The sequence below is a fragment of the Poecile atricapillus genome, chromosome Z (genome assembly GCF_030490865.1).
Source record: "Poecile atricapillus isolate bPoeAtr1 chromosome Z, bPoeAtr1.hap1, whole genome shotgun sequence".
NCBI classification, from domain to species: domain Eukaryota; kingdom Metazoa; phylum Chordata; class Aves; order Passeriformes; family Paridae; genus Poecile; species Poecile atricapillus.
In genome coordinates, this window is record NC_081289.1 from 25222787 (window position 1) to 25248035 (window position 25249).

The 25249-nt window shown below is 40.9% G+C and overlaps 2 protein-coding genes across 3 annotated transcripts in view; one reads left to right on the plus strand and one right to left on the minus strand.

Moving 5' to 3' along the window:
• Nucleotides 1–76: 76 nt before the first annotated feature.
• The window catches only part of LOC131573207 (neutrophil cytosol factor 4-like), a 53919-nt gene continuing 28746 nt past the window's right edge, over nucleotides 77–25249 (plus strand). The window contains exons 1-2 of the mRNA XM_058826932.1: nucleotides 77–168; nucleotides 14040–14182. The gene's annotated coding sequence lies outside the window, so the exon portion shown is untranslated. The remainder of the gene's footprint in view (nucleotides 169–14039; nucleotides 14183–25249) is intronic.
• On the minus strand, nucleotides 9680–22947 carry LOC131573209 (parvalbumin, muscle). 2 transcript variants are annotated; one of them, XM_058826937.1, is made up of 5 exons: nucleotides 22848–22947; nucleotides 19178–19245; nucleotides 17042–17174; nucleotides 16462–16571; nucleotides 9680–11275 (listed from the first exon to the last, which is right to left on the minus strand). In XM_058826937.1, exons 2-5 carry the CDS (start codon nucleotides 19236–19238, stop codon nucleotides 11247–11249), a joined length of 333 nt encoding a protein of 110 aa, XP_058682920.1. In that variant the 5' UTR covers nucleotides 19239–19245; nucleotides 22848–22947; the 3' UTR covers nucleotides 9680–11246. The 2 variants fall into 2 exon arrangements, with proteins under 2 accessions (XP_058682920.1, XP_058682919.1); XM_058826936.1 differs by lacking the exon at nucleotides 22848–22947 and having other exon boundaries at nucleotides 19178–19262.

Sequence of the window (25249 nt, forward strand, 5' to 3'; positions counted from 1 at the left end):
GACACCCACAGTTATTATTGGTTCTGGCCTTTCTCCCCGCCCCCTAGCCGTACTGTCAATCAAAGCAGACGCCCCGCTCCTCCCGGTGGCGCCGCGGCGGTACGGGAGGCGCGAAGGGGAATTCTGCCTGGCAACTAAGAACGTCAGCGAAGGCCGGCTTGTTATTGGGTAGAACAGAGGGGCCCTGCACCAGGGGGCTGAAATGACCCTCTGGGGGCACGGCAGAAAAATGATAAAAGTTACGGGCAGGGAGCTGCGGCAGCCCCAAGGCGGGAAGAGGCGAGCGGGGGAAGAAGCCCCCACTTCCTGCCCGTGAGGCCGCGGAAGGCGATGTTCCGTGCGGAAGGGCCCTGGCTCCGTGCGCCTTACTGCGCATGCGCGCAGCCGGAGCCCGGCCTGGCCCGGCCTGCGCGTTCTTCGCGCCCGGCCCCGGCTTTTGGGTCACGCTTCCCTCAGGGCTCGGAGCGGGAGCCGCGGCTGTGCCGGGCTCCGAGCTTTGCTGCCGCAGCTTCAAAGTCGGCCACGAAGCCGGGTCAGCACGGCGGGAACAGGCGGTTTGTGAGGCCGCCGTCACCCTGAGGGAGTGGAGCTGCGCTCCTTCCCTGGCCGGGCCAGCAGCTGATCCCCCCTCCTTCCCTCCGCTGCACACTTTTCCTTGTGTTGGCCGTGTTAATGTACTCACGGAGAAAGTTCTCTTGTTTGTTGGTTTCTTAGCTGTTTTCTCCTCTTTCCCCCCTCTCTTTGTTAATTTTTATAGCCTTTCATACTGCAGTAGGTTAATTTCTTCATTTGTTTTCTCTTACTTTTAAAATATTTCTACGAAGCTCTCCCTTGGCTACTGTTGAACTATTTTTACTCCCTATTTTTATTCTTTGAACTGATTTTCTGTCTTCCTTAAGCAGTCCAAGCGAGCGGGTTTGCGTGGAAGCTGAAAAAGGGAACCACAAAACTTCTGGGTTTTTCCCTCCTTGCAACCTCTTTGAAAGATCGGTGCCATCAGAAAGCATGCCATTAATAGCAATCCATACCTTTTTATACCTATGCCCTACTTTTTTAGGGTATGAACTTCGCTTGGCTGCACTTTGGGTTGTTTATTCTGGAGCACAGAACACGCATACTGCGGAAAGCAGTGAGTAAGCTTGGGAAGAACAGAGAAATCAATAATGCATCTGTATTTGGGTTTTAACACTGGACATTCCAAGGGTCAAAAATAAAGTTTTCCAAGTTTTATTTCAATGTCAACATTTTATTTTTATGTAACTGCTTAGAAGGCGGCTCTTTTGCCTTTCCTGGGATAAAACCTGTGACGTGTCTATGCAGGCATGCAAATAACATAAAATTAATAAGAACCTATAGCTGAATCAAAGGAGTCTTCTATAGACACATAAAATAACATTGTTTCTGTGATAAAAACGTGAACAAGACTTCACTATCCTGAGTGGGAAGACTGCAATTGTAGATGATGACTTGTAGTAAAATAAGTGATGGAGTCCCTACTGTTCCTTTAAAAGGGAAAAGAAAAATTAATCCCAGGTCTCATTACTACTTTCTGTGTTTTCCATCCCCAAGTCCTCCATCACATAAAACAGATGTGGGCTATTGATGTTCTCCATCACTTATGTCTAAATAGCTTACCTCCTCTTTCATCTTTTTGCCTTCCGCTCCATCCTCCAGGAAGTTCACTTGCCTCTGCGTTGTTCCATTTTTGCAATCTTTGCATTATCCTTTGTTGTCTATCTGTAATATTGCCCCAGTTTACTGACAGGTCTCCAAGCGAAGGCTTTGAGGCTTCATTATGATGTACTTGAGGTTTATTGATCGTGGCTGCAGTGTGGTGGTATCCATCAGCATTTACAGAGGTCACAAATATCCCTGGCATTTTACACTGGGATCACTGCAATGGAAGGCATAGATTATGTTGGAAGTGAGATTTTCATTGCTACTGAAAATTTCTGCTTGGGACCTGGATATCTCCTTCCTGCTTGCTGCTTTCGTATTAGCACCCTGTTCCTTTATCCCATTCCCTCATTTCCTACCTCTGCATGCATGTGTGCACAGAACTCTTAATGGACTTGTATCCTCTCTATTTCTTCTGTCCTTCTACCCCACAATATTTTTAATTTTTTTTACCCAATCTATCTTTTCCTCTGCCTGACTTCTCACAGGTATAAATTGTTCCCCTACCAGCATTGACAGTGATAGATTAAGGATGGAATTACTTATCTGCACCTTGTAATCCAAACAGAATCGCAGTCTGCTGTTAGCAGTCCACAGGGGTTGCTGCTGAATAAATTGGAATGCTGGTAGCTGTGCTCACTGAAGCTTCTCTCATCTTGAATACGTGAGAAAGAGGGGAAGAAGAACCCTGCGGATTTTAACAAAAAAAAACCCCAACAAAAGAGGGTGATGGCCTTACCCTAGAGAAGTGTTTATTAGGTTAAATCCTGTATTTAGCAGCTAAGGAGGAACAGAACACTCTTTTCATTCACACATTTAATTCTTCCCTCAAACAAAACAAGATTATTTTGAGTGGGAAGTGCCCCTTCTCTCATGTGAGTAGGAAAAGTTTTCCTGACAGCCACAAGACCCTGAAATTTGAAGTCACATTCCCTTAAACCAGCAGTTGAACTGCACGTGTGGTGTGTGGCTCGCATTTCATCCGGCTGCCTTCTGCAGCAATGGTGGAACTGCATCTCCAGCAGGAGTGGCAAGGAATTTCAGACACCAGGTAAGGCTTTACAAAGGGGATTAAACTGAGGTCGTGCACTCTTTTAGACTGAGGTATGGTTGGTGTTCCAGATTCTGTCAGGCACTGCATAGGTCACTTCATTATCTTCTTCACAGAGCATACCTTTTATAAAGTGACTTTTTTCTGAGGCAGAGTTCACTAATATTACTAGGACTTGTTTCCACAGTTGTTCATCTATTGATGCAAACATTCTGGGTATGTTCAGAACTGAGCAGGTTACAACCTGTAACTTGAACCTGCTGCCTGATAAAAGCTACTGAGGAAGAGCTGTAGATTTCTTTGGAGTAAGCAGTGCTTCTCAGGAGGGCATTAATGTTGAGGAAAAGGAATTAGTAGGTTTTTCTGTAAGAAATCTCTTAAATACAAAGTATTTCATCAGTTCTTTTTAAAATCTTATGTTACTAAAAGGAAGCATTGTGACAAAATGGCATCAGCAGTTTCTTGTGAATGAATATTCAGAGTTCATGCAGCTTTTTAAATCCGCATAGATTCTTATAGGATTGACTATGAATGTTTATTGGTATGTCTGGAGAGCTGTGAAAACTGCAAGAAAGGATGTGTAAATTTTATTGTAGATTTCCATTCTTTACACTTCCCCCAAGCAGTGGAATAAATAGATACTCCATCTATTTTGAGGGCTACTTCATTTGGCATCCCCCAAAACCAGCTTTTATTTCTCTTCAGAGTGGGGCTATTAGCACAGAAGTGAGAATTTGGATGCTTTCTCTAGCTCTGTTGATAACACCATTATAGTTCAGGTCTTCAGATTTTGCTCTTTTGTGGTGGGGGCTGACACACAGATCTGAAGGCTTTTTGGCTGAGAATCGGTGCACTGAAATATAAGATGATTACAAAATGGTTGAATCAGCCAAAAGATTTGTTGGCAGTTACCACAGCCCCTTCTGACTGATCTGGAATATCTGCCATTTGTTTCTGATCTCCTCCACTGGGAGGAAGTTAGAAATGGATGCCAGTCGTGGTATCAATGGAAAATAGCAAATTACTAAATGTAGGGTAGGTACCTCTACAAGATGTAGAGGTTCGAGTAAGCTAATTGGAACTGCTATGTCCTCTCTTCTGATGAATATGAAAGGAGGGAAAGATTTCTCAAGGATGCATTCAAATCCACAAGGATGAAGATAAAGAGAATTTCCGGAGAGTAATTACTCTGCATATGTCTGGAAAAATTCCAGCTTGAATCTTGATTTTCTTGTTCGTGCACATGGAAACTTGAAAAGCACCAGGAAGGAACCCTGAAGTCTTTATTTAATTTTTAAAAATACTCCCCAATGCAGTAGATAGTGGGTTGTTGATCAGGGAGCTGGAACACAGAAAGTTGTCTGGATCTCTCCACAGAGGAGTGTCTGTGACACACTGAGGGCTTGCTGTGGCCTTTTGTGTGGCCTGAGCCTTCTGAGCTGCGAGCGCCCTTCTTGGAGCGATGGTGTCGTGCTCTCCTGCACAGGGGGATTGGATGCTGGGGAGGGAGCACTGAGTGTGCTCCTGCATCCCAGGGAAGGGGTTAATCTGTCAAACAGAGAATACATGAATATGTGACAGCTTTAAATGAGCTACCCACAATTCCAGCATGCCAGTCATTATGTGCTGATGATGACTATGATAGCAGCTGGGGATCTTTTTTTGGATCTCTAGCTGCTGTCTGCTTAGAAGGCAGATGCTAGGCTTTCACTAATGCTGTATCTTATGTTAAAAACTGCAAGACAGATTACATTCAAATAATGAGATTTATTAAAAAATAGAAGTTAATGTTTGGGTTTATATCCTATTTTTTAAGGCTTTGAATGTTCAAGATTTTCTCTGATGGCATGACAGCTAAATTTTTTTTCCTTTTGCTGAAAACTAAGATTCAACCATGTGACTCCAAGACTTGGAGGTTTAATGGAGGAAGAAGGATAAGAGAAATATTTGAGACTCTTAATTAAATTTTAAAAAGTTTACAACACTCTGTTTTCTATTCTCTTCCCTTATATAACAGGCTAAATTTTGAGGCACCAACATTTTCACCTTAATGATAGCCTTTCTTTTCAAGGTCAATTTATTATAATGGATTTATATTGTAATAAAATGTCTTCTGCTCCAGGCTTTTCAAATCCTCACTCTAATCATCCCAGTACTTCCTGCTCTGGATTTCCTTTTCCCAAGATCTTGAATTTCAATGTTGTTCACCCTCTGACCTCTGTTTCAGAGCTCTCTGTCCATTTACTTCCTGCTTCAGAAGCAAGGCTCCTGCTCCTGCCTTCCCAATAGCTGCTCACACCAGCTACTTCCTTTCCATTTGTGGCTGAGCCTTGCTGGTCAAAATCTTTGTGGCTTTCTTCCTACAGATGTAGGGTCTTGATTCCTGCTTCTGATGAAACCTTAAATTTCTGGGCTACACAGTGAACTGATAAAAATTCTGAGGGAGAAGGATTCAGAGCTTGTAAAAATAGAATAAAAAATTATGTGGGAGCCCTTCATTGTTACTTGTTCAATGCTTTGTATTCAACAGACTAGATGGAATTTCAGGTTAATTTTGACCTATCAGACCTTCATTGGGAGATAATTTAAGTTCTATTGTATCAGTTACCTTTCAAGCATTCAAAATGAAGATGCATTTGAACACTAGGATCCTCAACAGCCCAAAAAAGATAGAGACTCATGAAGCCTATGGGCAAATGTCTCTTAAGACTCTGCCTTGCTAAGAAGGATCTCACGTGTGAACAAGGAAGTTAATATATGCAGAGAGAACAGAAAAACACTGGCTCTAGTAATGGAGGTTGTTACAGAACATAATTGAACACTGACTGCAGCAAAGCTAAAAGGAGACTTGCATTACAATGACAAAAAATCTTTATTTTTTCCCCTAACCTCTGATTTCAGCTGTCTGACTAAGAGCAGGTGCTGGGCAATAGCTCAATTTCAACAACCCATTGCAGCTGAAAGAGTAGATGCAATTGTGCTGCATCCAGCAAAATTGAAAATTGCTTTAAAGGAGAGGAATGCAAATGTTTTTAAGACAAAATCTTCATTCATCTGCAGAATGAAGCATAAAATTAGCACAGCCTCATAATTTTTATTCCTCTTTATAAAGCAGAAATAACTGTGAGAAAATTTGCTATTTCTTATATATTTTTGTATCTTTCTAGTGATTCATTTTTAAGCTGAATTGCATTGTGAATACACAGGGAGTAAAATTTGTTAACAATTAAAATGTTATAATTTAAAAAAAAATCCTTCCAGACCATGTTTCCAAAAGCTGAAAATGTCTCTGAACCATTTGAGTTTTCAGCAATCCTTGGACCTTCCCTCCAGTAATCAATAGTTAAGCCTTTGACCTCTGGTCCTGCACCTCTCATTACCCATCTGGAGTCATAGAATGGTTTGTGCAATGAGGGACCATAAAGACCATTCCATTCCAGCCTCAATGCCACTAGACCAGCTTGCTCCAAGCCCCATCCAACCTGGTCTTGAGCACTTCCAGGGATGGCACATCCATGGCTTCTCTGGGCAACCTGTGTCAGTAAAGAATTTTTTCCTAATGTCAGATGTAAATGTACATTAATAGAGAATTACCATGTTCTTACCACCTGAAGGCCTAAGTTAATGCCAGTGTTGTGCTACTGTAATACCAGTGAAACCAACTGTATTTCTGTACATAAACCTCACAAAACATCTCCTGGAGTTAAAAACTGTTGTGGCAATATGAGTTGAACAAGCTGATCCAGGTACTGACAAGATCCTTTCACTTAGATTTTCCTAGGTGGAAGACTGAATGAATTTATGAAAGAAGTATCTTTTCTAGCTGCATGTTCCATAGGCTTATTAGCTTAGGACTTCTTGTTAGTTCCATAAACTTTTCAGTATTTATGTTTGGATCATCTGATCCATTCACTATTCTAGTTCATGCAGTTCCTTCTATTTTTCTGGTGGTTGGAGAAGGGACTCTAGTATTCATATTTATATTAACTTTTGCCTTTAAAGGTGCATCAGCCTTTGTTAAGCTTTGCTTATTTGCTTATTGACCAGAAGGGCACTAACCAGAAATATACTTCCTCCCTTGTGAAACAATTATCCCACCTTACAGTCAAACAGAAAAGTTTTGATGATTGATCTGTCATGCAGACAGCTAACCCTATTTAGATACATTTGTCTTCACTTTCCTGTGTTTAGGAGAAATGTAATTTTAAATGTCTAGAGAGTGATGGGATTTCCAAAGGGTGTGTCTCTTTGGAAAAGAGAATCAGCTAAAGTGCTTGCTCAGAATGAAGGAGCAGGAGCTCAGGTTCAAGCCCATGTTAGCAATGAGAGAGTACAGGACTTAGAGGAGATATTTAAGCACCAGCCTAAAGCCAGTGCTCTTCTCTCTGTATTACCCATGGCTCCTGAGGGGGGTTAGAACAAGAATGTCAGCATGTAATTTAACCACAGCTGGATTTTGGTGTGCATGCCTTATAATTTCTATTTCATTTGAAGTTGCTTTATAAATAAAAGAATGAGTTTCTATAATCCAGCCATTTAAATGCCAGTCTATGATTTTAGAGTCAGGTTAAGTTATTTTGTACATTATGCTCATTAATAAAAATTTTGTAAGCTAATTTGCGACTTCAGTGAATCTTTGGGCCCAATTTTTGATGTTGTTTTGTTAAGGCAAGACTTGTTGCAAATATTGTGCAATGCTGCAGTGTGTAATTCCATAGCAATATTAACTCTGTTTTGAACAGAATGTTGTTAATGTTTAGCTACTCTAGCACAGAGGCTCTGCTAAAACTGTGTGTGTGTTGCAGGAAAGGGAATCATGAACTACATTACCAGTCTTCAAAAATATTTAGTTTAGTTAGAAAAGGCAAAAGAAGCAAACAAACAACCTTTGCATTGATAAAAGGAAGGAAGTGTGGAAGCAATCTCAGGACATTAGGCAGTGTTGATCTCAGGACTTGGTAGTTAGACTGTAAATATAAATCCTAGCTCAGTTTCTGTAAGGTGAACAGGTGTTATGGCCTGCAGTCCATTGAGTCCCAAAATAAGACATGTGGAAAATTGCTGATCCATGAAGCTCCATTAAGAGCTTGGCAGGACCCTTAAAGCCTAAACAAATATGCATTTGTTGGTAAAGGATTTAGAAATGGTAAATGGTGATTGGAGAAATCTTAAGAGTTGGTGACAGTCTGCTAATGCAAACTCTTTCTGTTAAATGCTGATGTAATTTGTCAGGAAGTGATGGTTCAGCTATGACTTGAAGATTTGGCTTTTCCTCTTGAATTGTAGCTCAGAGCAAGCAATTTCTTCTCTAGCAATACAGAATTCCAGTATGAACAAGTAATGTTTATTTTTTTATTTGTCATTCAATTATGTCTCATTGCAAACCATTGGATATTAATCGAAGTAAAGGATATGTACTGATTATTTAAAAATTTGTCTTCAACAGGATGGCTACAGTATTTTTTTTCTTTCATAACTTCTACTGTATTACAACAGGGAAGCAAATTATGGAACGCTTACTGTTCAGGGCAAAGAAGATGTAAGATGGCAATTAAGAAATTTAAGGTAAATGTTTATTGGAGAAATGTAATTTTGCTCCTTTGCTTATGCATCTGAAAATTAAAACATCTTTCTTCATGAAACAGTAAATTGCAGGGTAGTGTGGATTTTTTGTATTTGTCAAGCATACTGTAATCCACACTGTGCAGAAAGCCTGATTAAATTATGTAGCAAATTCTGCTTTCTTCAGGCTTTACAGTGGTTTCTGTGACAGTCTCAAAGACATTAAAGCAAGAGCTATATATAAGAATGAATAATTTAATATTTTGTATATGAAATGTTTTGTTTTATATTTTATTGTATTTCAAATTTGACATTTGTTTGCTGTATTTTGAGTCATGGCTAGATAACATCCAAATAAAAGGAAAACTTAAATGTTTTTAAAATTTGAAATAAAACATTTGAAGAATTGGAGAAGATTTAGAAGAAATTTGTGTGGGGAAAAATAAGAGTCTAAAAGAAGCATTGAAGATCCGGCAGTGGAAGGAAACCAGTAGTTTGATGGCAATTGATAAACCAGTCATTTTGCCTCTGGGCAGAGATTTACTTATATTACACTTGTATTTGAATTTTTATTTTCTTCAGCAATAGATGCATATTGAAATTTGAACTTTTAATTTAACATGCAGTTGGGAGGAGGGGGAAAAAAGAATGTTTAAATAGAGCTTTTGAGAATTCTGAGTATAAGATCTCAGAATACAGGATCTGAGTATACCAGTTGCATATTTGAATAAATCTACCAAATGCAGGTTTAGAATATCTTTTACTGTCAGCATGAAAAGTAGAGATGGTATTTTGGAGGTCTTTCTACTCAATGTAACTCTTTCAGTTTGCAAATAAAGGATATTTCTTTTCACCTTCTTCATTACTCTATGGCTGAAATTTTACAGGCCAAATTAGGCACTCAGTGTTGCTTGTTCCAGAGTGATTGAGGTAACAACATGAAGAAAGACTGAAACAGGGATCATTGGGGTATTCAGACTTCTATGCTAGTGAAATATCGCCATTGATATTGCTGTAATTTGATTTTTTTGACATAATCTGCTACAATTATTTTTTAGTCTCATTAGTGTCTTTATTTATTTGCTATTTGTTCTATAGTCTTTATTTTATTTTTTTTTTGCCAAACCCCTCGATAAAATCTCAGCTTTCGTGCCATCCAGTGAAGCATTAAAATACAAATCCTTGCAGCTCCAGAGAATAAAAAGGGAGTATAAAGGGCTTTGTTTTATGTCGGTTCTCGAATTCCCCGGCCCTTCATTCTCGCTGCTGCAGCAGCGTGGTGCCTGATGCCTTTTGGGTAGCCCTGTGCGCTCCTGTAATGTGGTTTTATTGCCACGCGAGGTCAGCAGCTGCCGAGAAAAAGCAGGAAATAAACTCGCTTCACGGCAATCCGTTTTCATTTGCTTTATTTAGAATACTTAAAAATCAATACATCCTTCAGAACCGTATATACAGTGTGCAAAACCAAAGGGTTTCTTTTGAATGCACAGCATCTTCAGCAAAAAGTCTTCCTTGCGAGTTACTACAGAGTGAGGATCTAGAATGGCTTTAGGGAACGTTTATTGGCTTCCCGAGTAGCATTGGGTAATCGCTGTGGCAGAGGATGGTATTCTGTACAGTGGGATGATGACAGGGTTTCAGCCTTATCTTTGTGTCTCCACTAAATTGGTGATAATAAATCTAAATTGAATAAGGTATTATTGCTGCAGGGAATAGTTTGGAATACAGAAATGGAAAATATGCTTCCTTTATACTGCAGTAATAATCAATGTTTTGTCAAGTTGTTGGGGAGATGTTGCCTGAAAATATTTTCCCCCTGCTTTAGTCTTTGCTTTAAAAGCAAAACACCCCCAACAACACTGGTAAAAAGCGTAAGATTGGTGCCAAAGTAACTGAACAGGATTTGGGAAATAAATATTGAGCTCTGTCATAGGCTTACTATTGGCTAATAATTTCCTTAGCATAAGTCTCAGTTTCCTATATATAACTCCAAAGAAGACGTTCACTTCCCTGGTAAAGTTTTAGAATAAAATCTTTTTGATGGGATTTTCTGATTTACTGTTTTAACAGTGGGATTATCAACTGCAGCATCACACCTGAATCTCAGTGTTCTTTTTCCTGAAATTCATATTGTTATTTCTTGTGAGTATGCCATTCTTCCTGTCCTAGATAGTTGTGTAACACTACTACTAAACATACCCTGTGTTTCAGAAGTGACTACTTTTTAATAGTTTATGAAGTTATCTTCATGTATGATTGGCACCAACTGATATTCCTGTCAAACCTTTTATGCAAAAATCCCCCTGCAATGGGTAAATTAAAAAAATTATACAGATCAACTTACTGATCACCAAAATGCAGCAGGGGAGATGTAGTTTAAATATTAGGAAATACTTTTTTGCTATAACACTGATTAAGTTGAAAGAACGAACTGCCAAATGAAGTTGGGTAATTGCCATCACAAGAGATTTTCCATCACTAGAGATTTTCCACGCTATGAGTACACATCCATTTAGCAGGGGTGGCTTAAAAATAATGCAGTCAGTTTTGCCACAGTTCAGAACTTGGACTGAATGACTTACTATATGCATGTTTTATCCCAAATAATTTTTTTAATTTCTTCCTACTTTACCCTAGCTAGGGATAAAGCAGCAGGGATGTCAGAAAAAAAAACCAACCAAACAAAACAAAACAAGTAACATTTTCTCTCAGCGTGTGCCAAGCCTACATGAAATAAGAAACAAGTTGTAGTGAGAGAGAAGAAAGCCCAGATTGATGTGACCTTTATTATTTTAACAGTGTCTTTCAGCACAATTACAGAGTTGCAGGATTGCAGAGAACAGAGCTGGAGTATAAAATAACATAAATAAATAGAACAGGAGCCAAAGCAGTCAGCAGGAGGTGGTTGGAATTGGGCAGTGAAGGGTGGGTGAAGGGTTTGCATTGGTCAAAGCCTTTATGATTCAGCCACCATAGTTGCAAATTCTGGAGAAGGGAAAGAATTTTAAAAAATATTTTAAAAACCAAAATTTAAAGAAGGAGGAAGCATATTACAAGGAATACAGAGTCATTGGTGTAGCAGAAATATCACAATAAAGAAGAGCAAAGAAATCCAAGTTAATTAAAGGGAAAGTATGATTTGGGAAATCTTACAGAGAAATGAAAGGGAGAAATGCTATACATGCCAGACTGTAAGACTTCTACCACTCTTCATCTGAAGAACTTGATTAGTTCTCAGTTATTTCTTTGTAATTCTCAATGGGATGAAGGCAAGAACTAGAAATTTAATCTTTCAGTGAGATAAATTTCCTTTCTATCACAGTTTGGCAAAGAGAATCATTAATGAGACTTTCAAAGTATTCGTGTCCCATATTATAATTCTATTGCATTTAAACTCAATTTTGTAATTGTAAATTGAGTGAAAATGACAGATTACAAAAACAGAAGGCTCATACCAACCTATGTAGCAATTCTGACTGTGTTATAAGAATTAGAAAAATTCCTGTGGTGTCAGAGAGCCAGGATTTTACCCTGTGGCTTTTATTAGTGGTACATCCATAATATTTACATAAACTTATCTATCTGCAGTTTGGGGTTATTTTAGTGTATATAATGCCTTTCAGCAGGGAGATAAAGCATGGAAAAGGCACATTTGTATCCTGGTGAATAGCTGCCTGGTTATAATTCCTAACTCCATCTAACCTTGGAAGAGTTACACATGAGAATACCTTGCACAGTTGTGTGTGCCTCAGAGCACTGAAAATGACAGACTGGAGGGAATCCCAAGAAGGGCAACAAAGATGATAAAGGGATTAGAGGGTATGCAGAGAGAGTGGTTTATGGGTTTAACATAATCAGCTGAGAGGAAAATGACAAATAGGGGAGGCAGTAGTCCGTAAAGGCTCAAGAAAAAATTACTAAAGTTTGACATAATGAAGAGTAAAGTCTGGCAACTGAAAAAGATAGAAGATGAAAATTAGGCATTTTAAAGAATATTCTAGTGTTCAGTTGAAAAATGCTAATCTCTAAACAAGTGAGATCTTAATTGACTGTTGTGTGCAAACAGATAGCACTTTTGATGGCGTGTCCAAAATACATGTTGCCAAATGCAGACAAACCAGACTGAGAAATAAAAAATGTCAGAGGGTTTAAATTAATTCCAAATTTATCCATCGTTTTGAAAGATGTAAATCCAAATTAGGATTAGTGATGCAGATTACTTAACACAAAACATGTATAAATCCTGTACATGGTGGGTACATAGACTGAAAGTGTTGCAAACTGAATTTAAGAGATAACATAAAGTGCTTGTGATAAAAACCGCAACTATTCTGGGAAGAAAAGGAGAAAGGCTATGATTATTAAATCTCTGTGTGAATAAATCCCACAGAGAGAAACATGAACCGCAATGGATCAAACCTTTCCAAAAGGGAAAACTAACTATGCATATACTGTTAAAACAAGTTGTCATACCTATTACCGCTAAATTAAATACCTTTTATAATCATTTGTGTCTACAGACTATGTTTGGAAAAGGTTATTCAGACTTGCAGCCAAATATTTTATATAATACATTTTCATAGTACTATTATCACTTAATAGCAATATATTTCACAGGTATTTTCTGATAACCAGCAAGCCATAAAATAGTCCTTCTTGAATAATTGCAACAATTTCACTTTTCCCAGGATTTTCAATGTATTTTAAATATTTCAAAGATGTTCCAGTTGAATAATCTTCTAAATTAATTCAGTACTCATTTTTGCATGAGGGTTAGTCCAACCACAGGTGGCTTGTGGAAGCATTGTTACAAAATGTACTGATATATGCAAAACTTCTGAGATAATGCACTATATATCATTCCCTTGTAAATGGTTACTGCCTCTCACTGGCCTGTTAATAAGGGAATCCTTGTGATTTAATATATCATTGTTTCCAGTTGTAGTTATCCTTCCAAACAAAATTATGTCTTTCTTTGCACAAATAGTGGCTTTAAATTGCAAGGATTTAGACCATTTTGTCGTGTAAAATAATTTACTAGCTGTTTTGTATCAAAGCTCTGACTTAAAAGGAGAGGACTGTTTCACTGTGTTCAGTACAGTTTAGTACTATATAGCAGCCTAATGCATGCCCTCTAGTATTTTACTGAAATGACAGACATGATTACAGAGGACATGTTGTAGGCTCAAGATTTCTCTCATCAGACTGTGTTTTTTACGTTTTCTTTACAACAGCAAGTCTGTTTAGGAAACTTTATAACTAATGACTTATACTAATTTATTTTGGAAGATGCAAGAGCACAAAGCAGGATAAGAAAAGAAGGAATTCCAAATTTTTTTGTTTTGTTTTGTTATGGCTTTCACCTGGCAAGGTCATGATTCTTAATCTTTCACACTTAATGTCATATTTTTACAACATTCTGATATACAGGGATACAAATTTGGATTTGTGTTGCCTACAGTGCATGATCTTTGAAAGTTCTGTATGTATTTTCTCAAGTCTATTAATATCAAGAAACTAAAAAGCACAATGTGCATGTCCAATGCCAATAAATAAAATAGATTTAAAACAATATGACTAGAAATTTTCATACTTTTCATACTCCTCTTTCTTATAAAAGAAATAAAGGCAAATAAATATTTTCCTGAAGCTACTAGAGCTGCTTCAGCATCATTTTTCAGCCTGATCTGGAAACTAAGGTTGCTTGTGTAATGAGGTAACCTGGCCATGACCTGCAATTTTTTTTCAGATTGATCATCTTCTGACCACATTGGTGGAATATGGAGGGGCCTTGACACTGCACAGAAGATGGTCGTGTCTTACAGGAACTGGCTGCAAGTTTTCAGCTCTTTGCTTCATCAGCCACAAGTTCAAACCGTGATCAGACAAGAGGTAAACTGCTGAAGCTATTTCAGAGCTGAATGGTCTTGCACGAATGAGAAAAGGTTTAAAGCAAGAGATCTAAGAGAAGATTTGTAATGTGAGACCCCAGCTAGAAGAAGGCTGATTAGTTTGGGATTAATGTTTGTGATGATACATCTGAGAAAGTTGTCTCTGTGGTGTTAAAAATCCCTAAAGATCAGTTCTTACAACTGCTGTGGGCTCCTGAGGGACAGCATTCAAGGGCCATCAGGAGAATTAACATTAACCCCTGTGAAAGGCTGCTTGTTTGCCATCGTTTAGTGATTTAGGAAGTTGATGTTTGAAACAAGAAGTGGAAGTAAAGCTTGAAAATTCAGCTGCAGGAAACAAAATTGGTTCACAAAAGGAATACAGCATTGCAATACTGCATATGAATGTGATGTACCTTTATGACTTGATGTTTTATTTACATTTGCAGTTATAGTCTTGAATTGGATTTATGGGCCAAAGCAAAAGCTGGGAAGTATCCTACTCATCCTCATCCTGTTAAGTTTTGTATGTATTTCAGTCTTTTCTGATGTAAAAATTGGCTGTTAAAGTCAAATTTAAGAAATGGGAAAGAAACTGGTAATGTTGTATGTAGGGATATGGTCAGAAGAATCAATAGGAAAAAACACATAATTCTCTTCTCATTATCAAGTGTAAATACAGAGTAATTCCATTTTAAAGTTAGGGAACAGTAAAAGCTCAGAAGAAAGATATAAGGAGAAGAGGCATTTCATATTGCTTTATTCCAATATACTGGGTTTCAGGCATTGTTTCAAAGAAAAAAGTTATGGTAGTCTTAAATATAAAGGTTAATGCTGTATTTTCCTGTACAAGCCAAAATCATTATGCAATACTGATATTTTATTCCAATTAAGACCAGTTTTGATTTGCAGCCTTCTGGAATAGCTGAAAATTTATCTAAGGCTGGTGGATCAGCTGTAAGCTTACTTACCTGAATAAAATTTTCTTTTGAAACACTTGCCCAGTGATTTTAGTACTACTGTCACTTATTTTAGTGTGTATAAAGAAGACCTATATAATAAAGAATATGAAGATCCAAGAAATGGCACTCATACTGGATTCAGCGGCACTGCTGAAGTGTAGGAGCTTTTCCTAAACCTTAATATAGTCATGATTGGAGAAATTAAGAGCCTTGGTCTAGGAACATGGCCATAGTCACTGATATGCCAGTGTGCATCACCTGACTGATATGTCAGTGGCTGATTTTGTGTGTCATTTTCTAAGCTGGGAGACTGTGTTAGTTAACTTTGCCTTTAATTTATCTTTTAATTGACCTTTTTATTTTTTTGAGATAACATTTTTGAAAAATCTCAGAGATTAGGTAAACACAGAGAGATATGAGGGGGTTTAGGTATTTTTTTAGATTTCAGCTTATTATATGGCTTATTGATATGTCAAAACCCTAGCAATTGCCTGCTCTCTAGGTGATTTAGTACTCTGGCCACAAACTTCTCCTGCAATGAGGAAAGCTTTAGTTTAGAATTGCATCTCTTCTTGTCTCCTTCAGTGTGTTTCATTCACTCTCACCTCCAAAAAAGAGAAAAAAGGAGAAATTTTGTATGTGGGCTAAGCTGATTCATCCCAAGGGGGAATAGAAAACAGCACTAGCTTTTTAAGCAATGCTGTGAGAGGAAAAATTGTTCTTTTCTTGTATTTCTCATATTCAGTAAAAGGGAGTGACAAGCTTTCTTAGGTGTGAAGGCCCACGTAAACACTAGCATAAGCTGGATAGACTGTTATTGTATAGAAATTCTGTAGCAAAATGGGTGTACTTTGAATTTTAAGGGCATTGCTTTGCTAAGTCATGAACTACTTTCCTGCTAACTTAACATCAAGCAAAAATGCTGGCGCTCAGCTATTATTCTTTCCAAGCTTTATAGTCAAGCCTCAGTCCCTGAACTCGTAGTGCCCTGATCCTCACTCCGTTGATATCAACAGAGAAAATACAGTAATTGAGGTAGAGTTTGGCTGGGTACTCAGTCCTGCGCTGCGGAGTGCCCGACCCACAGCCGGCTTCTGTGAGCTCCTGCCCCCTCTAGTGTCACAACTCGGCTCCTCTTCCTCTAACGCCTCCAAGCAAGGTATGGCAAATGGAGCAGGGCTTGGCATTCATCAAACCCAAACTGTTTTTTGCCCTTCAGAAGGTCACAGCCCCCCGTGATTCCTGGGTTTCCTCAGTTCTTGTGTGTAAGGGTAACATTCGGTTGTTACTGTCAAAGTTTACTCCTCTAATTACATACCATCAGCGCCAATTTTACCATCACCGTCCTTATCTCCAGCAGCCAGAAGAGCCTTTGTTTCTTTGTCTGATAGGTCTCTTCCTTCTGGGGTAAAGCCCTTCAGGACAAACCTGGGAAGGAGGCATAGGAAAAAAAAGGAAGGTTTGTTTTGGGTTTTTTGTTTGTTTGTTTTTGTTTGGTTTGTTGTTTGTTTTGGTTTGTTTGTTTTTTTCCACAGAACAATTGCACTTCATATTTATTTCTACCACTGATTTTAGACACAAGTCAGAATCCAGCGTCGTGTCTTCTGTTGTTGACCTTCTTTAACATTCAGAAGTAGTTAACTCTGAAAGTGCATTTGGCTGAAGAACTACCTGTAAGGTATCGACCATTCATGTGTTTCAGGAATCCCACAATCCAAGTGGCAACTAGCTATCTCCAACACTCTTTAGATGATGTGCTCAGCAAACAACTGGTGTAGCACACAAATACTAGTCAAGAGTTTGAGCTGTGTGTTACTACCTAGAGTCTTGTAAAAATAACCCACAGGAAATTAGACTCCTTAGGTGGGGATATTTGAAAGGGATGTAACTTTACTTACTTCAATTCTTCCTCCTCAATGAAGCCGCTCTGATCTTTATCAAGAATATGGAAAACCTTCTTCACGTCTTCTGGGCTTTTCTTTTTCAATCCTACCATCTCGAAAAACTTTTTGTAGTTAAAAGATTCAGCCGCTACAAGAGATGAAAAACCAGAGAACTGCTTAGAACAGTCATTGAAGCACACACACCAACACATACCTGTGGTTTTCTTCCGTGCTGCTGTTTTTCCTGCCCCGGGAGGAACAGTGGAGCACAGCTTTGGTAGGTGATGGGTGTACTCAGTGTAATCGTCCGTGCTTCGCAGGTGCTAATGGAAATAAACAGTGGGGCAGAGAGGCAATATCTCGGTTTTTCAGATGAAGAGCTGAGCTACAGAAGGATGAGACTTGCCCAAGGTCACACAAGAAGTCTGTGATAGACTTGGAAGCTTTGGGAGCTGAGGTCTAATGTGCTTGGTCTCATTTCAATGTCTTAAACCTTTTTTTGGTTTTTGGTTTTGCTTGTCTGGTTGGTTTTTTTTGTTTGTTCGTTTCTGTTATTGGTTGTTTTTTGGGTTTTTTTGTCTAAGTTGTACACTAGAACAGACATCTGAGAGCAGTCTATTAGACAGCTGTCACTTTTTGACATTTCCACCCCTGGGAAAAAAAACCAAAAACCTAAAAAATGCTCGTGCTCAAGCATTGGCGAGAAATATTTCAGAGCACTGTCTGTTTTTTGTTTTGTTTTTTTTTTCTGGAGACTTACTAGAAATCAGTGTTTGCATTTCAACCGCTAAAGGAATGTGCAATCGTGGTGTGTGAGCTCACTGCAAGGGAGTGCTGCACGGCGCGCTGCCTCGCAAGACCTTGTGAGGAGCTGTCTCCGGGGAGGAAAGAAACAAACAACCCAGAGCCCTTGAAATCGGAGCCGGTTTACCTGCTCCACCTCCCCCGTCCTTTAACCGCAGCCGCTTTTGTCCCACCCAGGTAGCCTAACAACTGAGATGTGGATTAGAAATACCATGCAGTGACCTCCAAAACGTGCGGTGGACTTTTTTTTTTTCTGTTCCTCATGCATTCTTATTCCCGCCGCATTAAATTTTCCCATTACATAAAATTAAGGAGGCTCAGTCTTCCGTGATCTGCCTGACTGAGATCTGTCATTAGTTGCTGCTAATTGCATCTGCTCCGGGACTTGGAGATGGCCATAGAACAATGGAAGCTAATGAGTAAAACAGCTGCTGGATCCAGAAAAGCAATTTGTCGCTCCCTCTCACTCTCCGGCTTCTGAGCTGAGCCAGGCTCAGCGGGTCTTGCGCTTCTGTCTGTTCGGGAAGGTCATCGCACAGAGCAGGACAGACAGAGGCGGCTCCCCGGGATGGTGCGGTCAGCCAGGTAGTTTGGGGGAGGGGGGCATAGCGCGTATCCCGGAGCACGATTTCTGCCTTTCTTTGGGAGCAACCTTAACTGCCTGAATCTCTGTAAGCACGAAGAGGGCTTGCTGTCAGTTTGGGGGTCGCGATGAGTGAGAGCGGCAGGGAACATCTGATACTCGGAGGAGTCTGAGAGGGAAGTGTGGACCACTGCAGCCATTCGACCTGCAGGGAGCCCCTGCAGTCGAGCAGTGCTCCCGCTTGCTGTACTGTTGCCTTCTGTCCATCCCGAAAAGCAAAGCCCACCCGGGGATTCTGCATAGGAAGTACAAGAGTGGTTTCTTATATCCTTGAAACGGGAAACAGCAGTTCTGTAACATCTGAAACTAAATTTCAGGAGTGAGAGGGAAGCTGCCGACATCCACTGCTGACTTCTCTATCCCACACCAATATATAATGCAGCTTGGTTCACCGAGGGGTTTGTTCCCTTTGAAAGTATCCTCTCAGTAGAAGCAAAGTCTGTCTGCAGTTGCTGCTTACTTTCCTTTAAAATAAACATTTCACCTCCCTAATGTGCAGGACAACTTTGCTGAGGATGCAGCCTTGTACTTCATAAACCTGTCAGAGGCATTCGTTGAACATCTGAAAACACATCCTCATTTGAAATTTTGTCTAGCTAGTTCCTCTAATCTTCCCATAGCTGAAATAAATGCACAGCTATCCTAACCTGAAGAGATGAAAGGAGGAAAAGAGAGAAGAAAAAAAAATAGAAAAAAGTACTCACCTGAAAAGGCTCCCACAGCCTTCTTGATATCCTCAGCGCTGAGCAAGTCAGTCATAGCCATCCTGCAACTGTTTGAACAGGGAAGCAAGTGCGAAAAGATTAAAAAGTGCTTTTCTCATCATTTCTGCTCATATGACCAAAGCTGCAGTGCTGTGTGGGGATGGCACACCGGGAAAGGCTGGACCTGTGCCAGCTCTATAGCTCTGCGTGGATAAGTGCTGTGGGCTGTCGCTCTCCAGTTTGCAGAGCACCAAGTAGTCCACAGCCGCGAGGGTTCAGCTGAAGAGAGGGCACGGGGATGCCTCTGTGGGGACTGGGGTGGGGGAGGATGCAGGTGGGGGTCGCTCCCTGGGAGGCTGGAGCCTAAGCCTTACTGGAACAGTGCCAGAGTCTGCTGTGATACCGGCTGGAGAAAGAGTTTTGCCAAGGTCAAGTCCTCGGGTGCAGTGGACAAACTAGTGGTGCAGAGCCGAGCCTTTTCCTTTAGTAAGTCAGGATGAGCTTTACCAGTTATATTCGGTGACGAGTAAGGAACTGCAGCATATGCCAAGCTTCAAGCTGCTCTTGAGGTCGGGAAGCAAATGTAATGTAGCTTTTGAACATTTGCCTTATCCTTCAACCACTTTAAACATTTCCCCCTTCTCCCTTCCCCCTCCCCTTCACACACATATTCCTTTTAGACCTTGTTTCTTTCGGGCCAGTCCATATTAAGCATCATCCTCACTGAATTAATTATCACATCCCAGCGAATCCTACGGATCCCGTTTGTAATGCACAATATGCTGCAGAATCTTCCGCGATAGGGTATGGCAAAACGAGATGCGAGGTGACAACACACTCGTGAGGAGCTCCTGTGCAGTAGTGGGTTTCTCAGGCAGGACCAGGCACTTCCCATTAGAGTCAAAAAAAGAAAGCATTTAGGATTTGTAATGTGTTTTCTAGGGTTTTGTTTTTTTTTTTTCTCTCCAAGGATCTGTGCCCATTTTTCACATAAAATATGGTAAGTAGTCCAACTTTCTCTCAGAGTTTGGGCAGGAGCCATTAGGCTGAGGTAGCCAAGGTTAGGGCCCAGTAGTAGGGCAGATCTCTGCAGGAGTATTGGCATCACTGCTCCAGGAGAGACGGGGGAGGACAGAGCGGTGGCAGCGAGATCCCCAGGCGCGATCGACGGGTACGGGCCGGTCCTGCTGCCACAATCACACCTCTCCTCTGAATGGGGCCGCTGGAGAGCAGCCTGGAAAAGGGGGCGGCTGGTGCAGAACCTCGGGTTGTGCTGTCGATAATTGCTCTGTGCTTTGAAGAGTACGAGCCCCATCCCCCCCTTTTTTTTTTCCCACGGCCCAAGTTCAGCTATGATGGGTAAGTCATTACCATGACACTGAACGCAGAAGGACGGAGCAGGAGGGGACATTGGAGTCCCCCCCCCCCCCCTTTTTTTTTTCTTCTTTTCTTTCCTAAAAATAGTCTCTTCATTGTGGAAGGGACTGTCGTTTTTCTCCCGTTGGAACTTTCTCCCCGGCCTCCCTTTTCCATGTATTTCCCGAGATGCAAGAGATGCTTAGTTTCCTCCAAGGACAAACAAGGAGATGGATGATGGAGCCAAGTCCCTCTCCTTAGGCTGAACGCATCCTTCCCTGTTCTACAGGGACAGAGGAGCTGAGCACTGGGATGCTGAACCGAGATAAACAGCAGCCCCACAGAAGAGCTCTGTGCACCTTCCTGCATGGGTCATTCTCGCTCAGCGGTTTTTTTGGAGCTGGGAGGTGGAAGGGTGCAGTAAAGACAGCACTTGGGGTACTGGGGTTTCTTGCTTTAGCGGAATTCAGAGTTAGAACCCTATTGTTAGTCCATTTTAAACGTAGGATAAGTGCGGACCCATCAATATGCAGCTATTTGTCAGAGATCAATATGCCATATCTTATGAAATTGTCGTCCCTTTACCTTTCCTTAACTGAGGAAAGAGAGGACAATCTCTTCTTGCTCCCAGTGCAGACACCGCCGGCCCAGTGCTACATCGCCCTCTGCTTTCCCAGCTTTGCTGCGTGCAGCATCGGTGCGGTCTGAAGAAGAGTTGGGCCTCAGTCTCCGCAGGTTTTTGCCCTTTCTTGCGAATCTTTTGCAAAGCCGTTGTTGAGCCGCAGAGCTTCCTTTTAGGTCCTTACAAAGAGGAGCGCACCTGCCCACCCGCCAGTGAAGATGCTCTCTCCTAGCGGGTGACTCGTGTTTCGGTGTTAACCCCGCTCTGCTGACGAGGCAGAGCCCATTTGGGAGGCTGCCCTCGGGGGGAACTCGAGCTGGTGGCTGGCAGAGGCGATGCGCAGCGCTGCCTGCTGTGCTGGCAGACGCTGATCAGGTTAACTAGCCTCATGCCAAGCAAACCGGCCAGAGGCGCATTCCTTGTCCGTGTCCTGCGGCTGGGAGCCCGGCGGCTCCCTCCGCATCCCTAACGATGCGCGAACTGCCCCGCTTTCCCTCCGTCATCGGATCCGTCAGCCCTCTACGGCCTAATCATGCTGTGGAGGCGAAAAGTGAGAGGTGTCAGAAAAATGAGGCTTCAGATCAGGTGGAGCCATCTGTAGAGCGTAAATAACATTTCCCCCAGCTCAGAAGCCGTGCGTACCCTCCACAGCCAGAAAGGTGAAAGCAGGGACACAGGGCTTGCGAAGCGGCCAGCTGGGATCTCACATGGAGCAGCGGTGAGGCCCAGCTCCAGTCTCAGCAGTGTCTCTCTTTAAGGATAGCTAGCAAATTTCTAGAAGCTTTTAACCACCAACCTGTAGTCAAAACTGTTATTCTAATAAAAAAGGCGTTTCACGAATTGACAGTTTCTCACTTGACCCTTCATCTTTTTCTCATCATCCCTGCGAGATGAATGACACGTTTTCCTTTATCTCTGAGATTCTGCCAATTTTTCTGCCCGAACTATTTGCAAAATCCACGCCGTGGATTTCCAAGTTGTCTGAACCAAAACTTTTGTGTAGATCAACTCCCCCTTCTACCAGCGCCGGAATGACGATATTGTTACTAAGTAAACGACCAAATAAATTAAGGAGAAATCAGCCAACCCTTGCCAAAAGCAAACAATTCAGGGAGAATCTCCTGAGCAGCACGAAGCCCTCACACCAAGAACTGAAGCAGAAAGACGGCGGTCCTTTGCAAAAATGGTGACACATTTCCTTTAGCTTCCTAGTGACCACCCCAAAGAGAGCGATTTCATCCCATCGCTTACAATCATCTGTGCAGAAGGAGACGTGTCATTTCTAGACGTGTTCTGGATATCGTGGGGTTTTTTTGTCTTCGGTTCACAGCTGGCTATTTCACTAAAATCTCTTTGCAAGCCCGCACTCTCGTTCTCGTTGGCTTTCTTCTCTCCCTTCCCCAGTTTTGTAATTTCCACCTTCACCCCTGCTTTTCTTCTCATTCTCCTTCAATGAGTTCACCTATTTACTCCTTTTAATGATCCATTCTTCTCGTTTGGAGTCTTCTCTGCGGGAAGCCATTCCTCAGTGTTTGAGAGATTTGCATCTCTTTGTTTCCGGGCTTTTGTTTATGGAAAGGGGAATGAGGCCGGAGTGATGGAAGATAATCTTTATCTGCGAAGGTCCTGCTTCTTGCCCGGAGCTGGTGAATCCATGTTTGCTGTGGATTTGAGAATTTTCTTGCTACTTACCTCTTGTACCTCTCGTAAGCACGCTTGAAAAGGTGTTAGATAGGGAGGTGGTCAAAAAGAGATGGAACTCGGGGTAGGAACCCCAGTTATATAATCTCTCTCGCTCTATTTTCGGCAGGTGATACCCACTCCTCACTGGTATCAGATATTCAGGGGTTTTGTTGGTGGTGTCACATTTATCTTTCCCTTAACTAATCGAGGAACGCTATTAATAATCCTTGGCGCTTACCTTCCCCTGGCTGTGAAAACCCATTACACTGGCAAACCGATGGTCCATATGAAACTCCAATGTCGAGGGGAGAGACAAGCAGTAAAAGTGAGCTGTTAAGGGACAAATAGGCAAATAACAATGATAAAAATTCTATTGAGGCCTATTTTCCATTGTGCAATCCATCTAGGGACAATTTTCCTGATATTTAATGTTTTTTCTGGCAAGGGAAAACGTTTTGCAGAGGACCATGAATCATACATCAGACGAAAGTGGCATTGAGGAGATCACGATGCATTAGAAGGTTCATTTCGAGAGATGGGATTCTGCTCATGAAGGGAATGGGAAGATGTAACTCCCTCATTGGCGTGAGGGAAAGCACAGATAGGCTCCGGAGTTTGCCCTTCTCTTGCTTTAGCCTTGACAGATACTATTTGAAACAAAATAGAACAGCTCTAAACTGCCTCCTGCACCTGAAGGCTACAACATTCAGCTTTACCTCTCGGCCCTGAAGGAAGTCGGAAATACTGTCTTTTTTTTTTTTTTTTTTTTTTTTTTTTTTTCTTGCGGGCAACAGCAAACTCAGTTGTGTAATTCTGATTGTTCATACTTACAGGGGCAAGCAAAATCTGCATTCAGGGCCCCATTGGGCAAGGTGCAGTGGAAGTCTAAAAAATTTACAACCTGAGCTTTCTTGGGAGAGATAGGGAATTGTAAATGAAGAGATCCTATATATACAGCCATAATGCATTGACTGTAACTTTTTCAGCATATAAATTATCTTTATGTTGGGTTGCTTATTCCAGGGAAAGACACCTTTGAAGACACTTCTATTTTTACTCTGTCAAGCAATAATAACAACAATAAAAATGCCTATGAAATGTATTTGCCATTCTGTAATCCATCTGGGGATATGTTTCCTGATATTTAACGTTTTTTTGGAAAGGGAAAACATTTTATAAAGGATTATGCACTGCATTTATCTGTAGTACATTTATGAGTAAAAAAAAAGTTATTTTCTGTTTCAGCACTCAAACCCAACATTTCCTAGGTTAAAAAGCAACCAAAGTTTTGTGATACAATGAAAATTATCTTCTGGGAAAGGCAGGTGCTGCAAAAGCGAGCTCTGATTTTTCTAGCTTGATTAATTGATCCTAGAAATGAGGAAATATAATTGAGGTATGTATGGGATAGGAATATTTAAAAATGTTTCTCTACTGCCCGTATAATTTAGATGCTGAGTTCTGTGATAAATTGGAAGTACTCCAGCAGCTTTAGATAATTTCTAAAGAGGCAGCTTTATTGAATCAAACATGACAAAGGTTAACTCAATCGTTTGTGTTCTCTCATTTTTTTTCTATTACACTTCCTGTAGTGGTTTTTGAGTTTTCAGTGTGCTACAGTAGTGTGGGAAGGAATACTACTTTTCAACAGCATTCTTAATTTCTCACAGTCACTGTGTCCATACCCTAGCTCAGAGCAGGCAATAATTACAGTGTGCAGTAGCTGGCTCTTTTGGGTCCAGATGTTTCGACCAAATGGTGCGTTGCCTTTGGAACAGTATAAGTCATCAACAGTATACTCATTGCTAAATTCAGTCATGTGGGGTTTGCATTATACTTTCCCATTTTATAAACCCTTGGTGTAGTCCCAAGATTAGATTCTTGTTTAGAGATACCAGTATCTCATGGTTGTTAGCTGCATGCTTCATTTCCATTTGGTAACTGGCAGAACAACTTTTCTCTTTTACCTTCCTTTGGCAGCTTAGAGAGGATAAGGATTGTAGGACTGTCTTTTTGGCTAATGGGCCATGACTTCCATTTCTGTCTATTCCACTGGAATGACTGCATTTGTCCACCGGTGAAAGGAGAGCAAGTGCAGGGCCAGTCATTGTGATTCCTCTGTGTAATAAAGCCATGTGAAAGCAATCCTGATTAGTGGAAATCCTTTCTTATCCTTTTAGTTAGCTCCTTCTAAGGCTTATTTACAAAGAGAGAAGCAGATTTATGACCACGTTGGGCATATAGTGAGGTCTTTGTTACATGTCAAGTATTTAATTAATTAAAAGGGGTTTTATTGTTCAGATTTTTTTTTCTTTTTGTAAGAAGAACACAATCAAAATCTGACACATATAGATTATTTGTACAAGTCTTCTCAAAGCTGGAAGGTGTGGAGAGTTGTGGCAATAGGCTCA

What these genes read in the sequence shown, in the direction of transcription:
- LOC131573209 (XM_058826937.1), bottom strand. Translation starts at nt 19,238, where the DNA reads ATGGCTATGACTGACTTGCTCAGCGCTGAGGATATCAAGAAGGCTGTG. An exon ending in GGCTGTGGGAGCCTTTTCAG is followed by an intron (nt 17,175 to 19,177) that starts GTGAGTACTTTT and finishes CATCTCTTGTAG; the next exon opens with CGGCTGAATCTTTTAACTAC. An exon ending in ATTGAGGAGGAAGAATTGAA is followed by an intron (nt 16,572 to 17,041) that starts GTAAGTAAAGTT and finishes CCTCCTTCCCAG; the next exon opens with GTTTGTCCTGAAGGGCTTTA.